The sequence below is a fragment of the Spodoptera frugiperda genome, chromosome 1 (assembly GCF_023101765.2).
Source record: "Spodoptera frugiperda isolate SF20-4 chromosome 1, AGI-APGP_CSIRO_Sfru_2.0, whole genome shotgun sequence".
NCBI classification, from domain to species: domain Eukaryota; kingdom Metazoa; phylum Arthropoda; class Insecta; order Lepidoptera; family Noctuidae; genus Spodoptera; species Spodoptera frugiperda.
The window spans coordinates 4614838-4635510 of NC_064212.1; the positions used below are offsets into that span (position 1 = coordinate 4614838).

The 20673-nt window shown below is 35.1% G+C and overlaps 1 protein-coding gene and 1 long non-coding RNA gene across 2 annotated transcripts in view; both read left to right on the forward strand.

Moving 5' to 3' along the window:
- Positions 1 to 312: 312 nt before the first annotated feature.
- LOC118273335 (uncharacterized) overlaps positions 313 to 20673 on the forward strand; it is a 28472-nt gene continuing 8111 nt past the window's right edge. The window contains exons 1-3 of the mRNA XM_035590239.2: positions 313 to 665; positions 1048 to 1157; positions 20214 to 20364. Coding sequence (XP_035446132.1) covers positions 495 to 665; positions 1048 to 1157; positions 20214 to 20364 — 432 coding nt within the window. The 5' untranslated portion in view covers positions 313 to 494. The remainder of the gene's footprint in view (positions 666 to 1047; positions 1158 to 20213; positions 20365 to 20673) is intronic.
- LOC126911330 (uncharacterized) lies at positions 10587 to 11441 on the forward strand. Its single transcript, XR_007705849.1, has 2 exons — positions 10587 to 10987; positions 11102 to 11441. It is a non-coding gene; the product is annotated as an uncharacterized LOC126911330 (long non-coding RNA).

A 20673-nucleotide genomic window follows, 5' to 3' on the forward strand; every position in this document is an offset into this window, starting at 1 on the left:
TGTTTAAGTCGGGATTAGATATATTGTCTAGTGAGTAGGGAAAGCAATTTTGACCGAAATTAATCTCGCTAAAAATGGACGACTAACGAAGATTGCTTTAATAAAGGATTTTTGTTTGATATTTGTTCTTACTTCGGTCGTGTAACTTTGGACAAAACATTTTTTTTTACATTTCAATCAATTTCTAAACAATAATAAGCATGAGAACTTCTTTGTGTAAATAGAAACCATAGAGAAGGTAACTGGCTGGTAACAACCGTAAATGAAATCAACGTGACAACTTAAAAAAAAAAAAAAGGTAAAACTGTCATTTTAGGCGTGGCCTCCAAAATTTGAAGTCAACAAAATTTTACAAAATTTTTGTAACATTTTATTTTGTTTAACTAAATTTATTTTGTGAACCGAATCCTAAATTTTTGTTACTTGAATAATAATATTCAAAATTTTCAAGTGGTTTACATTGCATTAAAAGGAATTATTTCAAAATATCAAATATGGCAAATAAGGCAAATAAGGCCGATTTAGCTGCGGCAAAACCAAAAGAAATGTCTGCTGTGAAAATAGCTGAATTGCCTGCAAAAGGGACTGAATTGGCTGCTCCAAAAGCTGGTGATGATGCGAATCCTGAAAATGACGATGATAAAGATAAAAGAGTAAAGATTCAGGTAAGTACTGAGAAAGATTTTGGTATACCTAGTCAAGATGTCTCGGGTTCGATTCCCGGGTCAGGCAAAGTATTACAGGGCTTTTTTCGGTTTTATGAAAATTTCTCAGTAGTAGCACGGAGTCTGGAATTGTGCTCAGTATATGGGAATATCTCCTGTTACATTGGACGTATAACATAATAGTGAAAAATTGTTGGTAGCTTACGGATTTAAGTCGTTTCCGACCTATGTTCAGCAGTGGAAGTGTTGTGGCTAATATGATGTGCGTATACGATGTGCTTACGAAGTTATAGGCATCATGTCATGGATAAAAAAAAACAATCTATGTTTTCATTTTCTCATTTATCTTTTGGCCATTGCTTTTATGAACTTCACGTTGTAGGTTGAAGGTGAAGATGAAGTAAACGAAACAGAAATGGGTCGAAAGCACATGAAAAGATTCCAACTGCCAAATCTACCTCGATGGTGGCAAGCTGATATAATTCAATATGCGTAAGTAAAACTGATTTTATTCCCTACAGGAGCCTTAGTACGAGTTTGCTTTACGTTTAACGAGGTCGAAACTGGACGTTTGACGCTGTGATTGGTTAGTTCATTGGAGCCGGCCAATCAGAGCGCCGAACACGCTCTCGTTTCGTTTTCGTTCTTTGACTGCACGGTTGGTGCGGTGGCTAGACAACTGGCTGCCGCGCAACGGGTAACGGGTTCGATTCCCGCACGGATCAACTCTTTGTGTGATCCACAAATTGTTGTTTCGGGTCTGGGTGTCATGTGCATGTGAACTTGTATGTTTGTAAACGCACTCATGACACAGGAGAAAATCCTAATGTGGGGCAACGTTTTAAAAAAAACTCGTACTAAGGGTACAGTATCCACGTAACATCCATCAATGTCAAAAAGCTTTTCCGTATGTGAAGAGTGAACCAATTTATTTATTTGATTTGATAGCATTTTATGTGATCTGGTTTTCTTCTATACGACTCCGACACACGAACGCGACCTCTACGGTCACTTAACCTCTTTTCTGCGCATTACCTAATGAAAAGTAAATCGTTTCTAAATGTTTCATTGAATATTACATAATTAGTGGGATATTAAGTACACACGACTAGTGTGTTAATTACTTTTTGTGATTGAAACAAAGAAACTGATATTTCGATGTTAAAAAATTATATATAATAGATTAAATCTGCACGCAAAGCAACTAAGAATTAGTAAGAATATCGCTTTTCTATAATAACTATCAATAGGTATAATAAATTAATCAAGGCATAGGGGTTACTCACTTAGGGATTAACTTATTCAACTAGTTTTAAGCCCCAACGGGGGCTGTAGGCATAAGTAGCCTGCGCAGCAAATAGCAACCTTATCTTTATCGTTCGCTTAACAATATACATGATATTTTTATAGATACCCTTAGTTTCACTTTGGGACTCGACACCCACCGCATTTATTACAATAACTTAGCAACCGATAAAAAAAACGAACGAAAACAATCGTAAAACTTATATTTTGCATATCATGTCTTTTATCAATAACTCGAGTACTTGATTAGACCTCCAAATTAACTTGACGTCATAATATAAAATATTTTTTTATAACTTAAGTGTAAACATTGATGATAATAAGCACGTGCCAGGTGATCACGTGACGGCGAACCGTTACGGTAACGAAACGGCTTTATTTTGAACGCGCGACAAACACCGGAACGTTATTGCCCGCCACCGATCACTCGGTATACGATTGCTTTCATAAATCAAGGGTTGGGTATTTATGGAGTGTTAAAGTGCTTTATGCTGCGTTGCTATGGATGAGTTGACTTCCACCAATCATATTAATTGGTACACATAGCTTAGCACTGGTGGAAACGGATTTAGCTAAGCTATGTTTTTTATATGGAAAAATGCGTACCTACTATGGACGCTTCCCTACTATCGATACATTGCATACTCGCACTACTACATAGCTTAGTATCAGTGGAAACGGTCATATTGTTTCACAGCTTAGCTATCGTACATCTTCGTAGCATAGCTACATAGCACATCTCTGGTGGAAAAGCACCCTTAAAAGGATACCGTGTTGTGACATCAGAGTAGAATACATTTGTTAGCACCACTCTATTCTTCTCGCGGGTGTCGTAAGAGTCGACTAAAACATACAGAGATCTGAGAGCAATGCTCTCTGATAAACCTGAACGTTTTAAACTACAATCTCCAACCCGCCTGCCATCCGGAGCTGCGGACTACCTAGCGGGTTTACCGGGGCTCCGGTTCGAAAAGCAGGAGTAGGAACGGGGTGGATTTTTGTCAGTAAGAGTCTGACACTCCCTCTCACCTCGCCCAAGGCGAGAAAAGTCATTGGATAATTTTCACCCACAAAAAAAAAACCCGCCTGCCAAGGGGTGGATATTGTGGCAAATCCCTCTTTAATAGAGGAGGCCCATTAACCAGATGTGGTCTCTCTCACGGGCTGTGTTGATGTTAAAAGCTACGTGTACTGAAGTTAAAATTGAGAATCATTGTTTTTTGTTATGAGTAACGATTGCAATATATTATGAGTAATATGATCATATTGCAATCATATTTTAGACTAGCTTCCGCCCGCGACTCCGTCCGCGCGGATGTCGGTCTCGCGTTGAAGTTTTATTTCTCCATTTTGAGTAACTCTGACAATGATATCTTATAAATATCTATTGATTGGACCCAAATACGGCGAGGCCCATAATAATTAAGGAGATACCTCTATTGACCTACTGCTGTTGAGCTCGCGTTCTGTAGAATAAAACTGAAAAATAAAGATATTTTTCTACGTATTTTTCAAGGATAAAAATTCATTTATTTTATGCCCAGGATAGTAAGGTATAATTATACCAAGTTTCATCGAAATCGAACCGTTAGTTTTCACGTGATGCCTGAACATACAGACAGACAGACAAAAAAAACACATATTTGGGTTTGGTATCGATCCAGTAACACCCCCTGCTATTTATTCTTTCAATATTTTCAATGTACAGAATTGACCCTTCTACAGATTTATTCTAATATAGCTTTTGCCCGCGACTTCGTTCGCGTGGAATAGTGACTTCCGGCAAATTTTTGGTTTTAACCACATAGTTCCCGATCTCGCGGGATCTCTTCAAAAATGAGATGTGGAAGATATTCCAGGGAACTCTTCAAAAATCAACATAATGAGCTCTGCGTTTGAATTTAATAGATGTATACTCACTTATGGCATTGAAAAAATAGTTTAAAAACGGACTTAAACTAACTTAAAACTAAAGAAAGCTACGAATTACGAATTTATAACAATTAAAAAAGAAACTATATTACAACCTATCCTCTATGCTATAATAACCAAGCTTAAACTAAATAATTTAAAAGAAACGACTTAAATCTAATCTAATTAATTTATAAATTAGACTTAAAATTTTATTAAAAAAACTAACTACAGTAACTACTAATAATCGATATCAAACTAAACCTACGTTAAATAGTTTAACCAAAAAACCAGGAAAACCCAACAAATAAACTTATTAATTGACAAATACAACGAAACCAATTTAGAATATACGAAACAGCAGGACCACTACAAACAAATAATCATACGACTGATAATACACTTTTTCTACGATAGTACCGAAGCGCTCGGCCGATACCCAACCAAATGAATGTAACGAAACCATAGCGCGATCTATTTCGATCCCAACGCCATCTATCGAGGATAAAGACAACTTGGATTATTTATTTATACTCCGTTCGGGCATTTTCTTTGTACTAAAAGTTTAATTATATTGATATTATTTTTTTCATACCTTTTTACTATTTATTTACTTTTTTCGATGAATTAAAACAATAACATGAACCGAAGTCGTGTAACGATCGACATAGAATTATTTATAAATAATTTATTTCTTATTTTTATTTTTTGATTTTTGAAATAAAAATATATCTATGTCCTTTCTAAGGTTCTAAACTATATCTGTACCAAATTTCAACCAAATCCGTCAAATAGTTGTGGAGATTAATGGTATAAGCATAGAATGTTCGACGTGATTCTTTAATTTGACATAACTTTTTTATTTATGAACCGATTGACATGAAACAAACACTAAATGTAAATTTAAGCATCCCACAATATATTCGTGAAAACCGCATCCAACTCGGATCAGCCGTTTCTGAGATTAGCGCGCACAGACGAACAGACAAACAGACAAACAGACAAACAGACAAAAAAAAAGTTAATTACATTTTTGGGTTCGACATCGACATAACAATAACCCCTGCTATATTTTTTATTTTTATTTTCAATGTACAGACAGCACTTTTCTACGATTTTATTATATGTATAGATATGTATTATGTATTGTTGTGTCACATGATTGAGATAACTTTGAACACTTGGCAACAATTTGCAATAGTTGGGCAATAATTTCACTGAGGACAGAGGAAGAAAACAATTTTTACGACACGTGTTACTTAATCATTTATTGTAGGTTATTTATAATTTGGTTTTTATAAATAAAATGGACCTTATCGTTTTATTGCCACTCGATATTGGCACAAATTCTCAATAACATGTCATTTTCCTCAAACAGACTCCTCGCCTAGCTATCCGGCGATTTTCTTATTTTTCATGAGTCTCTTGTACTTTTCGATTCATCATAACTTCATTATTCTCTAATTTACTTCCATAACCGTAAATTGTATCGTCTTAACGCTTAATAAGTAAAAAACGGACAACGTAACAGTCTGATTTTTATCGTAACACAGCTCTATTATAGAATTTGTATTAACCTAAAAACAAAATAATTGTCGTGAGTCTGCGAAGGCCGTTGAGGCATCCGGCTGACCCGGTCGCGACCGGCGACGTTGGTGCTATCCGGGTCAACCCAGGATAAGTCGAGAATACCAATGTAGCGCAGTTAAGCCGAGTGTCCACTAGATAAAGACTGTTTTAGAAAAAAATAAACAATAAAAATAGAACAGAAAAAAAATAATTCATTAATACATACAATCCTTTCATGAATCGAGAAAGTAATGAAGTTCCTGACTCACACTGAACATTAGATAAACGAAGAGGTTGAACATACTTACAACTTTCATTGACTTGCAAATTAACTATTAACTTGGCAAAAGAACTATTAACACGTCGTGCAAGTGTCTATAGTCGTCAGTGAATACTCGGGAATTAGCCATGAAAGGTGTCGAGGCGGGAGATTAATGTTCGCGTGTGGAACACGTCGGGTGTCGAATCTATGGGGGTAGGGGTGGTCGCAAAACTATGATGGCGGCGGCAGTCATTGCACCTTAAGCCGCCGGTCGGGCAACATGCAACTGTGATTACTCCAAGATGCAGCGAACACCATCCAGTGCTTCCGAGGGCTCGTTTTGGACGACGATAGAACTGCTCGCTGGCCGCGGGCGGAGACGGTCTGCTGCTGATGCTGAAGACTACAGCACCTTCCTCGATGTCCCGTCTAGAAGAGCATCTACGCTCAGGTTCTACTTCTAGATTTTATACTTGACACATACTCATCACCAGCACAATAATATAACCTCACGCTGATGTCAACATTACCATCAAACTATGCGGGTGTTTCTTAAAAAACTTTAACTTTTATTTAACAAATCATTATTCTCCCGAGTTATTAAGCATCATGGTAGCTTATTCTCATCCTTATTTATATTTGATTGGTTGAGAGCAGTGTCACAGCTTAATTTATTGAAACCAAATTTTGTGTTTCAATCACCAGAATTGTTAACTTTTGGGTGAGGATAATGACGCCGTTAACTTTTTGTGACTTTTTTTGAAGAATCACCCATGCAGCTCAAACTGAAATATCACGAGCAATAGCTTTAGTAACAAAACACGATCAGTATGAAATCGTTTAATTTTATTTCAATGAATCCTTGATGCTATTTTCAGTTGTTTTGGTAAGGGCGATGCTTATAAATCACGCTCGTAAAATATTTGCACTTCACACAGCTAATCAAAACAAGATATGAATTTGAATTTTGTTTATATCCGTAATTATACAAAGGGATAATAAATCAACGTTGAAATTTAAACATGTTATCTCCGGATGGTGGCGGGACATCCTATTGTTACGGTTCAAAGTACTCGGATGATAATAAGTTTGCGTATCGCCAAGTATTTTGCGTCATTCACACCCTCCTCTTAGATTGAAACGTAAACATTTTGATAGTTTCGCGAAATTATCTACGTCCGCGTTCATTAATTACTTATTTCTCATTATTAAACGTTATCCCAGCCTAAGTATTCCTCTTGTGTCACATTGCTGCATTTCTAACTGAACAGGCGAGAGTAACCCGGTGTTCGTGCTAATGTATTTCCTTCACGGGATTTATAATTAAACATTACGCTTGAATGCGATAATTTCACGGTTATCATTTTGGTTAGCAACTTTGAACTGTTTTTATTGCGTGCTAATTTATAGATAAATTTTTATATGTGTACGTAAGTATTTGAATATTTACATTTCATCATTTTACAGAGGTAATTGTTATATAAACATTGGCTGTGATAATTATTTTAAATAAAGCTCTGATTGATGGGAATAGATATGATGTTTGAAATTATCACTTAAATTACCTACCATGCATCCATGAATGGTAATTTCGTTCTTACTGTTGGAAAACTTGTTCGATTCAATTTTAGCACCTAGCTTCACTGACAGACAGACAGACGGATAATTCAATTCGACGTTCAAAAGTGCCTAATTAATGAGTAATTGAAATACCTAAATGCTTTGACTTTGACTTGACTTTTATTGGTAGTTTTATTAAATGAAATTTATAGTATAGAAATTGTTTACTTGTTTTGTTCAATTGTTTATATCGTATCTACATGTTATTTATGTGATGTTTGCAGATAGTCTGCAAGATAATAATATAGTAGGTACATGGTAATTAACTATTCAGAAGAGGGACTTTCCCTACGGGACTCTTCACTCTGTTACCAAACGCAATATTATACATAGATACAGAACAGATAGGTAAACACGAAATGACACAGAATATTGACACCCCTTCGCCATCTTTGCGCAAACTGCATACGTGACCCGAGTCATCTCACTTAAATATTTTATTACTTGTCAATAATTCTGGATATATCCGGTTAGTAATTGAGAATAATAATGTTTACGATTACGACACCGTCATTGTGAGGCGGTCAGCAGTCACTGTCATTATCAATTGACAACAATAATATAATTAGCGTCGAAACGTAATCGAAATTCATGTAAAGTAACTGTGCGTACTTTTGATAAAGTTATCGTTTGCCACCGAATTATTCGTTTTATTAGTTGTTTACGTCTCAGGAATTATGACGAATCCGTTTCATTATTTTTCATGAGGAAAACTCGGAAATGTTGTATTGTTATAGGTTTTTTTTTTTGAGGGGGTAAATCCTTGGACAAGGCGAGAGGGAGTGTCAGACTCTTACTGACTAAAAACCACCCCGTTCCTACTCCTGCTTTTCGAGCCGGAGCCCCGGTAAACCCGCTAGGTAGTCCGCAGCTCCGAATCAGATGGTTATAGGTACCTATTAAATCAAAGATAAGTCGTATCAGTGTTGGACAAACCCAGAGACAAGTTTCAGTGGATAGTACCTATGATGGAGCTTGCTGCCTTAATGAGAGTAGGATAAAGTACCTACTCGTACATTACTTATGGTTGATTTGATCGAGTTTGCTGACATGTGATTAGGACGAGATTCCAGTTAAATGTAGTATTTCGTCTCAGCTCTACTATATCAATACTATAAAAAATAACAATTTAACTAAAAATTAAAGTTTTGAATCTTATTAGGGATTAATTAACTCGAAGAAAATTAAGTATCTTTATATTATAAACAATATGCCTATAGTCACAAAACACATCCGGAATAATAATTACATTTTATAAAATAAACATTTAGCGTTTATTTTATAAAATGTCATCAGCAACGCAATAGTTTATGCGATAGTATTGCAGTGTTCGATAACCTAAATACTGAATTCATACTCAATTTTATATTAAGACATTATTATCACCGTATCACCACTTTTTGTATGATTTTACTGTGACATCTAGGTACTTACAGTAAGAAGTGATAAAGCCGTATAGTAACAGGTTATCGATAAAATTTGGTACTTGACCGCATCATTGTAAAGCACAGAAGACAGGAAAAATATCCCTTTAAGCGTCACCGAGATTTTCTTTTCCGAAGAAGACAAAGAAACTGAGACAATCTATATATATAAAAATCAATTGCTATTCCTTTGTCTCGCTAAAACTCGAGAACGGCTGGACCGATTTGGCAAATTTTGGTCTTGAATTATTTGTAGAAGTCCAGGGAAGGTTTAAAAGGTGAGAAAATATCAAATAATTGACGGAAAAACCCTAAAAACTGCCCTTTCCTTTATCCCATACAAACGTTTTCTAACTAATACGTAGAGTCAATTTGAGCTTTATTGCTATTGGATAAAGTTCATTGTTGGATAAATGCTATTAGATACTAAAAAACAAATGCTATTGAATAAGTGTGCGTTGGAGACTTGGAGCACAGAATCCCTACTAATATTATAAATGCGAAAGTAACTCTGTCTGTCTGTAATTACGATTTCACGCCTAAACCAGAGAACCGATTTTGATGAAATTTATTACTGAGATAGAATAGACCTTGATACTTTTTATTGCAAAAAAATAGCGGAGAATGGGTAAAAATAAGGGATAAATGGTCATATGGAAATTCGTCATTTTAAAAGCTGTAACAGTAAAACTTTGTATTTAGATACTTAATGAGGAACGAAAGAACATGGTCTACTTTTTATTGCAAAAAAATAGGGAGAGTGGGTAAAAATAGGGGATGAATGGTCATATGGAAATTCGTCATTTTTAAAGTTGTAACAGTGAAATTTTGTATTTAGACCCTTAATGAGGAGCGAAAGAACATAGGCTACTTTTTAATAAAAAGGGTAGAAGGCGTAGTATGTTTGATAGAGGAGATTAATGTTTGCTTGAAAATTCGTCATTTTCGTTAATACGTTGCCCGTGGCTTCACTCGCGTTCGATTCTTATTTAAATACACATATACTTATTTAAATCGCCAATATCCCTATTACCATACTAATGTTATGAATGCGAAAGTAATCCTGTTTGTGTTGAGGTTACGCTTGCACGAATTTTTTTTTTGGAATATAACAACGAAACAATGTATTTTTTTATTGATAGGCGATATATAGGAAATTAAAGGATAATAATATAGATAACCTTGGCTACTTTTCATCATGATTATAAAATGACGAATCGGCGGTCGTGGTTTCTTTGGAATACATGTCTTTAAAAATGCTAACAGTAACATATTCTCAAGTAATTCACATTTTAGATGACATACGGCAGCATTTTGACCACTAACACCACTACGCGGACGAAGTCGCGGGCAAAAGCTAGATTCGATAAATTTTCATTTGTACATGTCAAATATTTGTTGTTTCTAAATTCAAATTCTGTAAATAATGATTGACATTTATGAAAAGGGTGAATAAACAATTGTCTGTATTTTTTTTAATCTATTGAAAATGTTGAAAAGTGCTAGAAATTCCTCAAATATTAATTATGCGTGCGTTCAAAAATAATGACAAATTATCAACAGTTACGCGTGTGTACAGAAATTTATTTTGTGTAACTTAAAGTTTCTATTCACGTTTTCGAACAAACGATGCTCTTTCAATATAGTCTATTGGTGTGAATGACATTGACATTCGTATTGCGCGTTTTTTAAAATATGCAAAATTAAATGTATATTTTTCAATATTTCTGAGAGATTATCTTAATATTTCTTCGAGTTTTAAAGACTAAGAAGATTTTTATTTGCTAATAAGTGTTTGTTAATCAAGGTAAGTTCACATCTTCATTATTGATTTTTAGTAACTTTTGGTGACTACACAATACTACAATTTGGTATACACGGTTATGCAGAAAATGTATGAGAGCTTTTTATTTTCAGTTGGAATTTCGTTTTTAACAATGCTACCAACCAGACGTACAAGCTTAGGCCGCAGAACTCGACATCATTTGGGGCAACAAAAGTTATACGAGACAATTTTTTTTAGTTTTAAAACCATGTAGCTGGTGCAAAATATGTCGAGTCAGTGATGTGTTTATTTTGTAAACAATAAATCAAATTACTAATAATAGTCTATAATCCGAAGACTTAATCAGCAACATTTATAACATGTTGTATTTTATAGTGGCATGAGCAAGATGTTCTTGGTAAAGCCTACTACCTAAAGCTGCCGTGGAAGGCTGTTTAATGTCGAGGTTAAAAGTAGTTTTAATTTGAAATGATGTAATGTATTGTGGCAGTATTTTGCGAGCCACATGGTGGTACAATTTGCTATACAATTGCCTGTATACATATTTATATTCTTACAGATTCAGGGATTCAAATATATCATCAAACAGGTTCCTTATTGCCAGTGCCTGTTGAAGACTATACATTTTTGCAAATATATTTTATGGACAATTCAGCAAGAGAAGTCGATCAGCGTTGCGCACACAACAACTCAGTAAAGAGATCCATTGTGATGAACAACTTCAAACATTTTTCCTTCAACACAATGAATTAGTTGCATTAGACCGATGCATTAGACATTCACAAATGCATTAGACCGCATGCCATCAGATAATCACAAAATTGTCATCAGAGCCGATAAGGCGCCTGCAGGACAGTGAAATGATTGAATCCTATGAAATAAACACTATTATGAAAATATATTTAGTTTTTTTTTTTTAATTAGTAAAGTCCTTTTCAGGTATAGTGAGATCAGGAAATTATGGATTCATTTTTATATGGAGGATATTTATAGATTCCAATTCAAATTGAATAGGGACTTATACATAACTCAGCTATACAAAATAAAGTAGAGCATCATTGCTACGCGAAAGCGGTACGAAGTTCGCTGGGTCAGCTAGTATAAATATAGATATAGATGTAATAACGGATTGAACCTAAACTGACAATCACATAAATAAGTTAAAAATATAAGTTTTTAATCTGACATGGTCACTAGTAATATCATTGCAACTTAAAACGGGATATTTACCATGTTTATTAGTTTTTGTGAGTCTCCGATATTTCAGCACTGTTGCAAGCGCCATGAAATAAATATAATTACAATGCATGAAATAGCATAGGTAACTTACTATCAAAAGCACTTTTCGGCAACAAACTACAGAAGGAAATAGAGGAACGCTTCCGCTTTTTCATTTTATTTTTTCATCATCATCACGCCTTTATCCCCGAAGGGGTAGACAGCGTGCCATAATGGCACGTAATGCCACTGTGCAATGTGCACCCACTTTTATTTTTTCCTAAAATGATAATATCCCCGTAAATGATAGTCTTTGAACTTTAAATTAGCACTTGAAATTTTGACACACCGAATTAGATAAAGGTTTTTAGTTTGTTTGAACCAGTAAAAATAATTGGAAGATCGCCTCCCACAAGTTGATAAAAGTACTTAATATTATGATAATTTGGTATCCAACCAGATAATTTGAGATTATGTAAATTATTTCAAAAATTATACTAACTGTGTTTTTGTTTTTAAATCAAAGGTCGAACACGTTACTTTATTATTTTACAGTAAAGATAAGAATTAAGAAAAACGTGACTTTTTATGAAAAAAAAAATGGATGACGCGTTGTGTAGTTCAATTGGATGTTGAGACTGAAGAATCATTAATTTATATTGTTTCTAATCTATGTTTTTTCAGTCACTTTGATTTAATTACGCACATATTTTTTCTAATAGTGACGTATTTAGATGGAGACTAATAAATAAAATTGTATTGTCTGTTTGTAATATTGAAATAGCCTATTTAATTTTTTACATTTTTGTCTGTCTGTCCGGCTAATCTCTGAAATGGGTAGACCGATTTCGACGGAGTTTTATTGGTAGCTGATGTAATGATGCTAAACAGTGACTTAGGTAACTTTTGTTTAGAAAAAAATATATTTTTTACAAAAATCAGAAACCCAAAATCTGACAGAAGTCATTATTCTACGCGGACGAAGTCGCAGTCAACAGCTAGTCTGTAGTAAAGATAAAACGTATAATTATGTGGTTACATGTGTGTTAGAAACATTACTGTATTCTTTGTAATATCAAGTTGTTTAGTCTTCTCTTATTATGTTTATCTTTAAACAAGTGCAACGTTTTAGATCATAAATAAAAACATGCTTACTTTTACTATAAATAGAGTGAAATTCAAGAAACGTGCTTTGACGTGAGATTGATCGGAGTTCCGTGATTCCCTCTGATGGATGAACTGATAATTAATATTTATAGTCTTTCCTAATGAATAGTGAACAGCGGATCTTTCACCGAATAAATAAATAGGTCGGAATAATATCTGAGTCGTTTTATAAGCATACAATTAGTTAAAATAAAAAATCTAGATTGATAACACACATTAGCCTTTAGATAGATAACCAAAATACTCGTCATGTGTTAAGTTGTGCTACACTGCCCAATTACCCACTTCCCACTTCCCAATCCCCAACAACCCTTAATCCTAACACCCAAAAGGCAACGCACTTGTAACGAGTGTCCATGGGCGGCGTCGATTACTTACCATCAGATGATCCGTCTGCTTGTTTACCAGCTTTATTACGGCTTATATCATAAAAAACAAAAATATAAAACTGGAACTCAGTTATAAACAAAAACATGGCGCATGGTCAACGCTCTCTTCTTGTAAATATTTAATCTGTACTCAATAATGTATATTGCAATGTCACATTACAGATTAACTTCCAAGTCACCTCTCCGACCATCCAATCCTTGGTTCCCTACATCAAAATCTATTAGTGGTATCGTGGGTGGTATAAACTGGGGGTTAGCTCTGTAGCTATCAATAATTTATACATTCAGCACATTAACAAATAGTTTATTGAATGAAAAAGTGACTAAATTATTAATTTATTTCACTTATAGAAAAACTTGCAGATTCAATTTACATGACACAAAGCCAATAACAAGTTTTCACTGAAAGGTGGTTTAAATTACTAATTTCAAGAAGGCGTGTGACTCAGAATTTAACTGATATTAACACATTCAACGCCATGGGGGCAAAACTGATCGCCGTTAGCGAGCGATTTGCCGTCAACAGCTAACAAAAACATGCTTTTTCAATTAACGTATTACTAGCGTAAAACAAATCTAAATCGATACTCCGGCACTCTGAATTGTCAATCCTCCGGCACTCTGAATTGTATGTCCGACACGCTCTTATCATGTACGAATTTTGTCTATAGACGGTGTTAGTTGATACCACAATCTAGAGAGTTACTTAAAACTCACCAGTGATAGCTCTCATTAGATGGTGATCTAACATCTTCATAGTTCAGTCTATTAACCAGACATTTGCATCACCAGTTAACTACGAACACCAATAACGATGACGTAAATAAAATTAATGACGACATCTTGGAAACTCGCCCATTCACACTTGAAATAACACCATCCATTTTTATGCATTAAAACATAAATTCTAATCCTCATCTAGAGTAGCGCGATGAAGTACATAAATTCTAAAATCGTTCAATGTCCGTGACGTTTAGTAGCTTTAAAAATATCACGGTACATTGGTTTAGTATCGTAGTTTCGTGTAAATCTTGCATTAAACATTAAACAATACGTTCGATTGATGGTAAATCTAAATTCTTGTATACAAGTGGGGAGTCGTTAAAAAGTACATTTGTTTGCAGCGATAACTCTTTTTGTTTACGGTAGGAGTTATAGAGAGGAACTTTTCCTTCTGGCTTACCTACCTAGCTACCTAGCTTTCTTTAATATACCTATTTTATAGTGTATGATATTTCTTAACCGATGCCGATGTAGACTGCAGTCATTGTCCTGTGATCCATTTTAGACATGTTGTCAGTGGTTTTCACAATTAGCAAAGACAATAAGGAAAATCCAGTGTTTAAATTCTCAGAGATAATTCTCCGTAAACATCTTCGGCTCTTTGACTGCTTTATTTTTTTGGCTTTTAGGTTTTGGCTTATAAATGAGTATAACAAACAAACATTACCCTTGACATACTTATACGCTATCAATTACTTAGTAAGGAAACAAAAATAATAAAGTAGTTACTGTACGAGGGTTTTTACGCCAAATCTAACAAACATGACACACCTAGCAGTAAGCAATAAAGAGGAGAAATGAGCGTTTATCGTTCGCGTTTCCATGACTATTTTGTTGTTTATTTGCTAGTATAAGCCACAACAGAACTTTAGCACAGTGTTATGGCTGTAAGCCGGCGACAAGAGTTTCTGTCTAGCAACATGAAATATCAAAATGAGGTTAAACTGTGAATAACACTAAAATCATATTGATGGTTGGATAAAAGCACTACTTTTATAGCCAATAAACATGGTTACCTGTACATTAAATAATATCTAAAACTTGACGTATTGTAAAAAAATGTTTTAGGTACAGACAAACCGTCTGGTCTTGATAAAACAAATCATGTTTTTAAGTTAACTTATCTAATGACATTTAGCAATCAATTACCCCTAATTTGATGATAAATTACCTACTTTATTAATGTGTCAATGATTATAACATCAATTCTTAATATTTCGTAAAATATGTATTAGGTATTTGACTTTAATGAACGACACCAATCCTCAATGAAGGGTCATTGCTTTGCTTTGCATTATATTTTTAAACAATAATTTTGTGTACAAGCTTTCATTAGGGTGCTTTTCCACCAGAAATGTGATATGTAGCTATGTTACGAAGATGTAATTGCAAAGCTGTGAAACCATGTGTTCGCTTCCACGCATACTAAGCTATATAGCTGTGCGAGGAAGACGTGCAGTTCGAGTAGGTATGTAATGTATCGATAGTAAGGAATCCATTCATAGCACACATCCATAGCACGCGTCTTTCAATATAAAAAACATAGCTTAGCTGAGCTATGTGTACCAACGAACATTAGTGGATACCAAACGCATCCACAGCAACGTAACATATAGCACATCTCTGGTGGAAAAGCATCCTTGCTGAGTCATCCATATGAGTCAGTCTTTGCATTAATCACAAACATTTTTAAAGCACGCTTTTAAAAGAATTTTGGCGTTCGTACTGAACTGACGACGTGACGAGTAAATGTATCGTCACGAGTAATTCGGGTTCCGTAAACATTGCCGTGACGGGGTTACGTTATGGCAGGAACTATTTTCTGTTATCGTTGCTTGTATTACGGGCATGTGCTATGTTCTATCATTCTATGTACGTAATCTATAGTAGAAAATGTTTACGTTATCATATCACTACATAGTAAAAATAAAGTCACTTTCTCTATCCCTATATCCCTTTGTATGTTTAAATCTTGGAAACTACGCAACGGATTTTGATGCGGTTTTTTATAATAATAGAGTGATTCAAGAGGAAGCTTTTTTATGTATAATAATATCACCATTGCACCCATGCGAGGGGCGGGTCGCTATTTAGACATATAGTCTTTTAAATCTTATGATCTCTGTCCATCGTACCGTCAAAAATCTTTAACTTTTATTTAACCCATTATTATTCTCCTGCGTTGTTTAGCGTCATGGTATGGTAGCTTATTATCTTCTTTATTTTTTATTTTTATTGGATTAGTTGAGACCCGTGTTACAGCTTAATTTATTGAACACCAAATTTATGAGTTTGGCATAATTGTTAACCTATGTTGATTTTTTAGGCCGGATGAGATCTCCGTCCAGAATCAACCTAAGAAGAGTTTTCCGGAGAAGTCAACTAATAAAGTAAAATAAAAACGTTTTGGAAAAACACTGATTACATATTGCAGACACCACCGCGTCGTTGTAACATTAAATGTACATATTTATGTGTATTCCCAAAACATTCTTAGAAGCAATTATTTCGTTTGGCGAAGTAATTAAATATTTCAAGTCAGTCCATTTGAAAGTTATAATACCTAAGAATAACCTAATTAATTTACAATTACTGAATCAGATCTAGGTCACGAAACAATTCTCATTAATTTGTAACATTTTATAGGCTATATTGGTTTGTCTTATTGGCAGTTAAAGGTCCAATGAGTCATAAAATATAATTACAAAAACTTAAACCTATTCCGTAGGTACGAAATCATTGAAGAAAATCAAATAATCAACTTATTAAACGCCTTGGGCGAGGCGAGAGGGAGTCTCAGACTCTTGCTGACTAAAAACCGCCCCGTTCCTACTCCTGCTTTTCGAGATGGAAACCGAAAAGCCGGAGTCCGGATCAGGCATCAGCATCTAATGGGCCCCATTTTTGGTGGTCTGTGATGAGGTTCGTTGCCTCACGCACCCTGCCTCCTTCTTAGCTAGCACGACTACTTCGCAGAAGGAGGAGACAGCATCCCAGTCCCCCTTGAATAACTTCATGTTACAAACTTCTTTAATCTAAAATTAACTCTATGTTTAGGCTAGTCAAAAAATGCTCAGTCAAAATAATACTTGATAAACAAACTGACACAGTAACACAATTTTCTTATTAGATAAGTTTCGTAGGTACATTGTCTTGAACTTATGATACTAATAACTCAGTAATATTATTGTACCTTCTCGGTACTGATGTACATAGATAAGGATGCAAATGAACCTCGAAATTCATAGCTTCAAGATTAACGAAAATTACTCGGTACATGGTAATCCAAGTGTACTTATTTCAAAGAATTGCTCGATTTATCCAGTTTATGAAATGTTTGTTACTGTTTTCGTAATTATTAGGTTACTTTTCTACCGATGTCCTATGTAGCTATGCTGTGATAATACGAATAGCTAAGCTTTGAATCTGTGTGACTGTTTCCACTGATACTAAGCTATGTTGCGGTACGAGTAAGATGAGTAGCTGCACGAGAAAAATGCGCAGCTCGAGTATTCGATATATCGATAGTAGGGAAACCATCCATAGCAAATATCTGGTAGAAAAACAGCCTTAGTCTAACAGTCTTTAACTTTGTACGTTAGCTTTGAATGCCATACTACTCACTAGTAAATAAACGTTTTAAAAATTTTATACATAAGAGCAGTTCGACAAGGTAGCTCGACCAGTTTCTACCATCCACAGTTCCCAAAAATGTTTCAAAAATCGGGTGGGTTGTCACTTAGCAACCAGCGTGGCGTCATTCGCCTATAGAACATAGAATATCATAGACTGTACATTTTGTAACATCCAATTTTAATTCCTTGTTTGATCCCTAACATTTGTTTGTAAACGTACATTTAGATGTAATATTATCCAGACTTCTAGGATGGATAACTATTTTTAGTAATTACAATTACAATTTAGGTGTTCTCTAATAACAAATACGTTAAAAACACAACAAATACTACGATCCCATCAGGTGCATTTCCTTTATTTTCCTGTTACATTGAAATGTCACAAAATTCGTTTCATTGATCTGAACTAACCAAGCTTTGTATTAACAAGTCTACACTCAGTTATTTGTCTCTACATAATGGCCCGCTTTTACCGTGTTTCGTTTCGCGCCCACCCCAAATATCGGATTGCAAAACAAAGTGATTTATTTCTCCAAACGAAAACAAGCCAAACTATCTTCTAACTTACTTACAAACAAAGGATAAAATATGTGATTAGTTATTATTGTTATTTAGGAAGAGATTGACTTAAATATATGCAACTTTATGCATTCGATAGACAGTAACTCACTGCTGCCATACCGGTGCCATGTAAGGCGTTTGGGGGAACTCTCGACAGTCACGGCAGGTTAGGGACCTTTTAGAACGAACCTTTTAAAAAAATATAATATTTTGTTTAGTATAATACCTCGGGAGACATACTAAATGGAGAAAGTAACTAGTAGAGTTTTTCTACATCTATACTAATATTATAAAGCTGAAGAGATTGTTTGTTTGTTTGTTTGAACGCACTAATCTCCAGAGCTACTGGTCCGATTTGAATAATTATTTTTGTGTTGAATAGTGCATTTATCGAGAAAGGCTATAGGCTATATAAAGCATCACGCTATGACCAATAGGACCCAAGCAGAGCGGGTGAAACCGCGCGGAAGTTGCTAGTTAATAATACGTGATTACTTAGTAAACCGTGATGTCTCGTTAATTTTCTTTCGTGTATGTAATACCTAATATGGCTTTACCTATTTAGTGTTGAGTATTTTATCTTATCCAGTTAATTTATGTATTTTTAAATATTGCTAGTTTGACACGGACAATCAGGTTAACCTCGCCACCCCAATATTGCTTCATCTGTTCCATTAACCGCAACTTAATGAAGTTCTAATCGTTACCTATGTATGGGTCAATGCTGAAAAATAAATTACACAACATACGTAATCTTTAAACCTTTGAACATTCGAGTAAAATAAACAAACAAACATACACAATCGTTATTAATTGTAAATAACATTTTAAAAGATTTAATTGTAGGTAAATCAGCACCAAGACTTAGGAAAGCATGAATTATAGGTGCTTGAATAAATCTAATGAAAAGTTACTTGGATCAGTAACTACACACAATAAAGGCTAGAAAAATACCTAAAATGAAATAAAACATCTAGCTACAAAACTTATTTTCTAGTTAAACTTAGTCTTCTCATTTAAAACGCAATTATAAACACCGCGAAAATGAAGTGTGAATAGTTCTTTACATAAAATTTGTACCAACATGTGGTGTCGGTGGGGGCCGTGCCATACCGTGCCAGCCCCATCGTACACCACGATAAAGGTCTCAACTATGACACTGAGCATGTAGCGTCAAAACTACCAAAAGTTTACGGCGACGTCGAGACGTCTGGCCGGTTGCGTTGTACATCCACATTCTGCCTGAGACACCGCCAAAACGAGTGCTGAAAGAGGCTCCAAGGAATCATCGCGGCTCTGGTGAGTTTAAAAAAAATTGGAGCTAGACCTAATTGTTTATGCTCACGTACGCTTTGTTTATGCGTCGGTTTGTTTCTTTTTTATTGTTGTTACGCATTACCATATGAATGACATCCTCTTTTATTGACTTTTGTTTGGCGAAAATTGGCGCCAAAATTTGTTGTGGTTGTTGTGTGTTCCTGTATGGCGCGGTTTATAGGGTTTTGATTACATGTCCTTGCCTTTGAGACAGGTGGTAATAATGTTATTAAGCGTTTGTAATGAAAATTGTATTTGTGAAGATTTTACTACGTACCGTAAACTTTGTTCTCGTAGAAGCAAAACAAATAATATTAAAGTCCATTAGAAAGAGGAAGGACTTCATTGTAACTTTCGTGAGACATACTAAATTAATTATTATGTTATCGGCTTACTCACGTAATGTATTGACGAGGAACTCGACTAGTTTCAAGCCATGCTGAATATGAGCCTCTAGCCTCTCAATATATTGAATATGAGCCTCTAGCATGGCTGATAACATAATAATAATTAATTTAGGAAGGACTTCTTTAATAATCCAATTTTATACAAGATGACCATAAGTTCCAGAACTGTCCTCATCATTGTCTGTCTTCCACAGCTTCTCGCACCCGCACGTCCGCGCCAGGCTGGAGAAACACATGGGTTCCAACTTGGTGCGGCTGACGGACAAGGCATACATGACGGAGCTGGAGGAACGGATCCGTGAGGTCAATGAGGAGAACCTCAACAAAAGGATCACTTCACGTGTTGTAAGTAACCTGCAGACCTTTGTAATAATGGAATAATCACTATTTTCTCATTTAATAAATAAAAACAACTACTTCAAAGCAAACGTTTCACAACTTGATTCCCCCTAGTCCTTTTCATCATCGAACCACAAGACAATCGGCGAGGCGTCACCGCTTCATGGTAGATATCCCACCCTCTCGCACGAAGCGCTTCGCTTCAAGCTTCCTTGTGCGAACTGCTAGGGAGTGGAACTCCTTGCCTGAGTCTGTGTTTCCTGATAGGTATAACCTTGGTGTCCTCAAGGCCCGAGATAATTACTACGGAAAAGT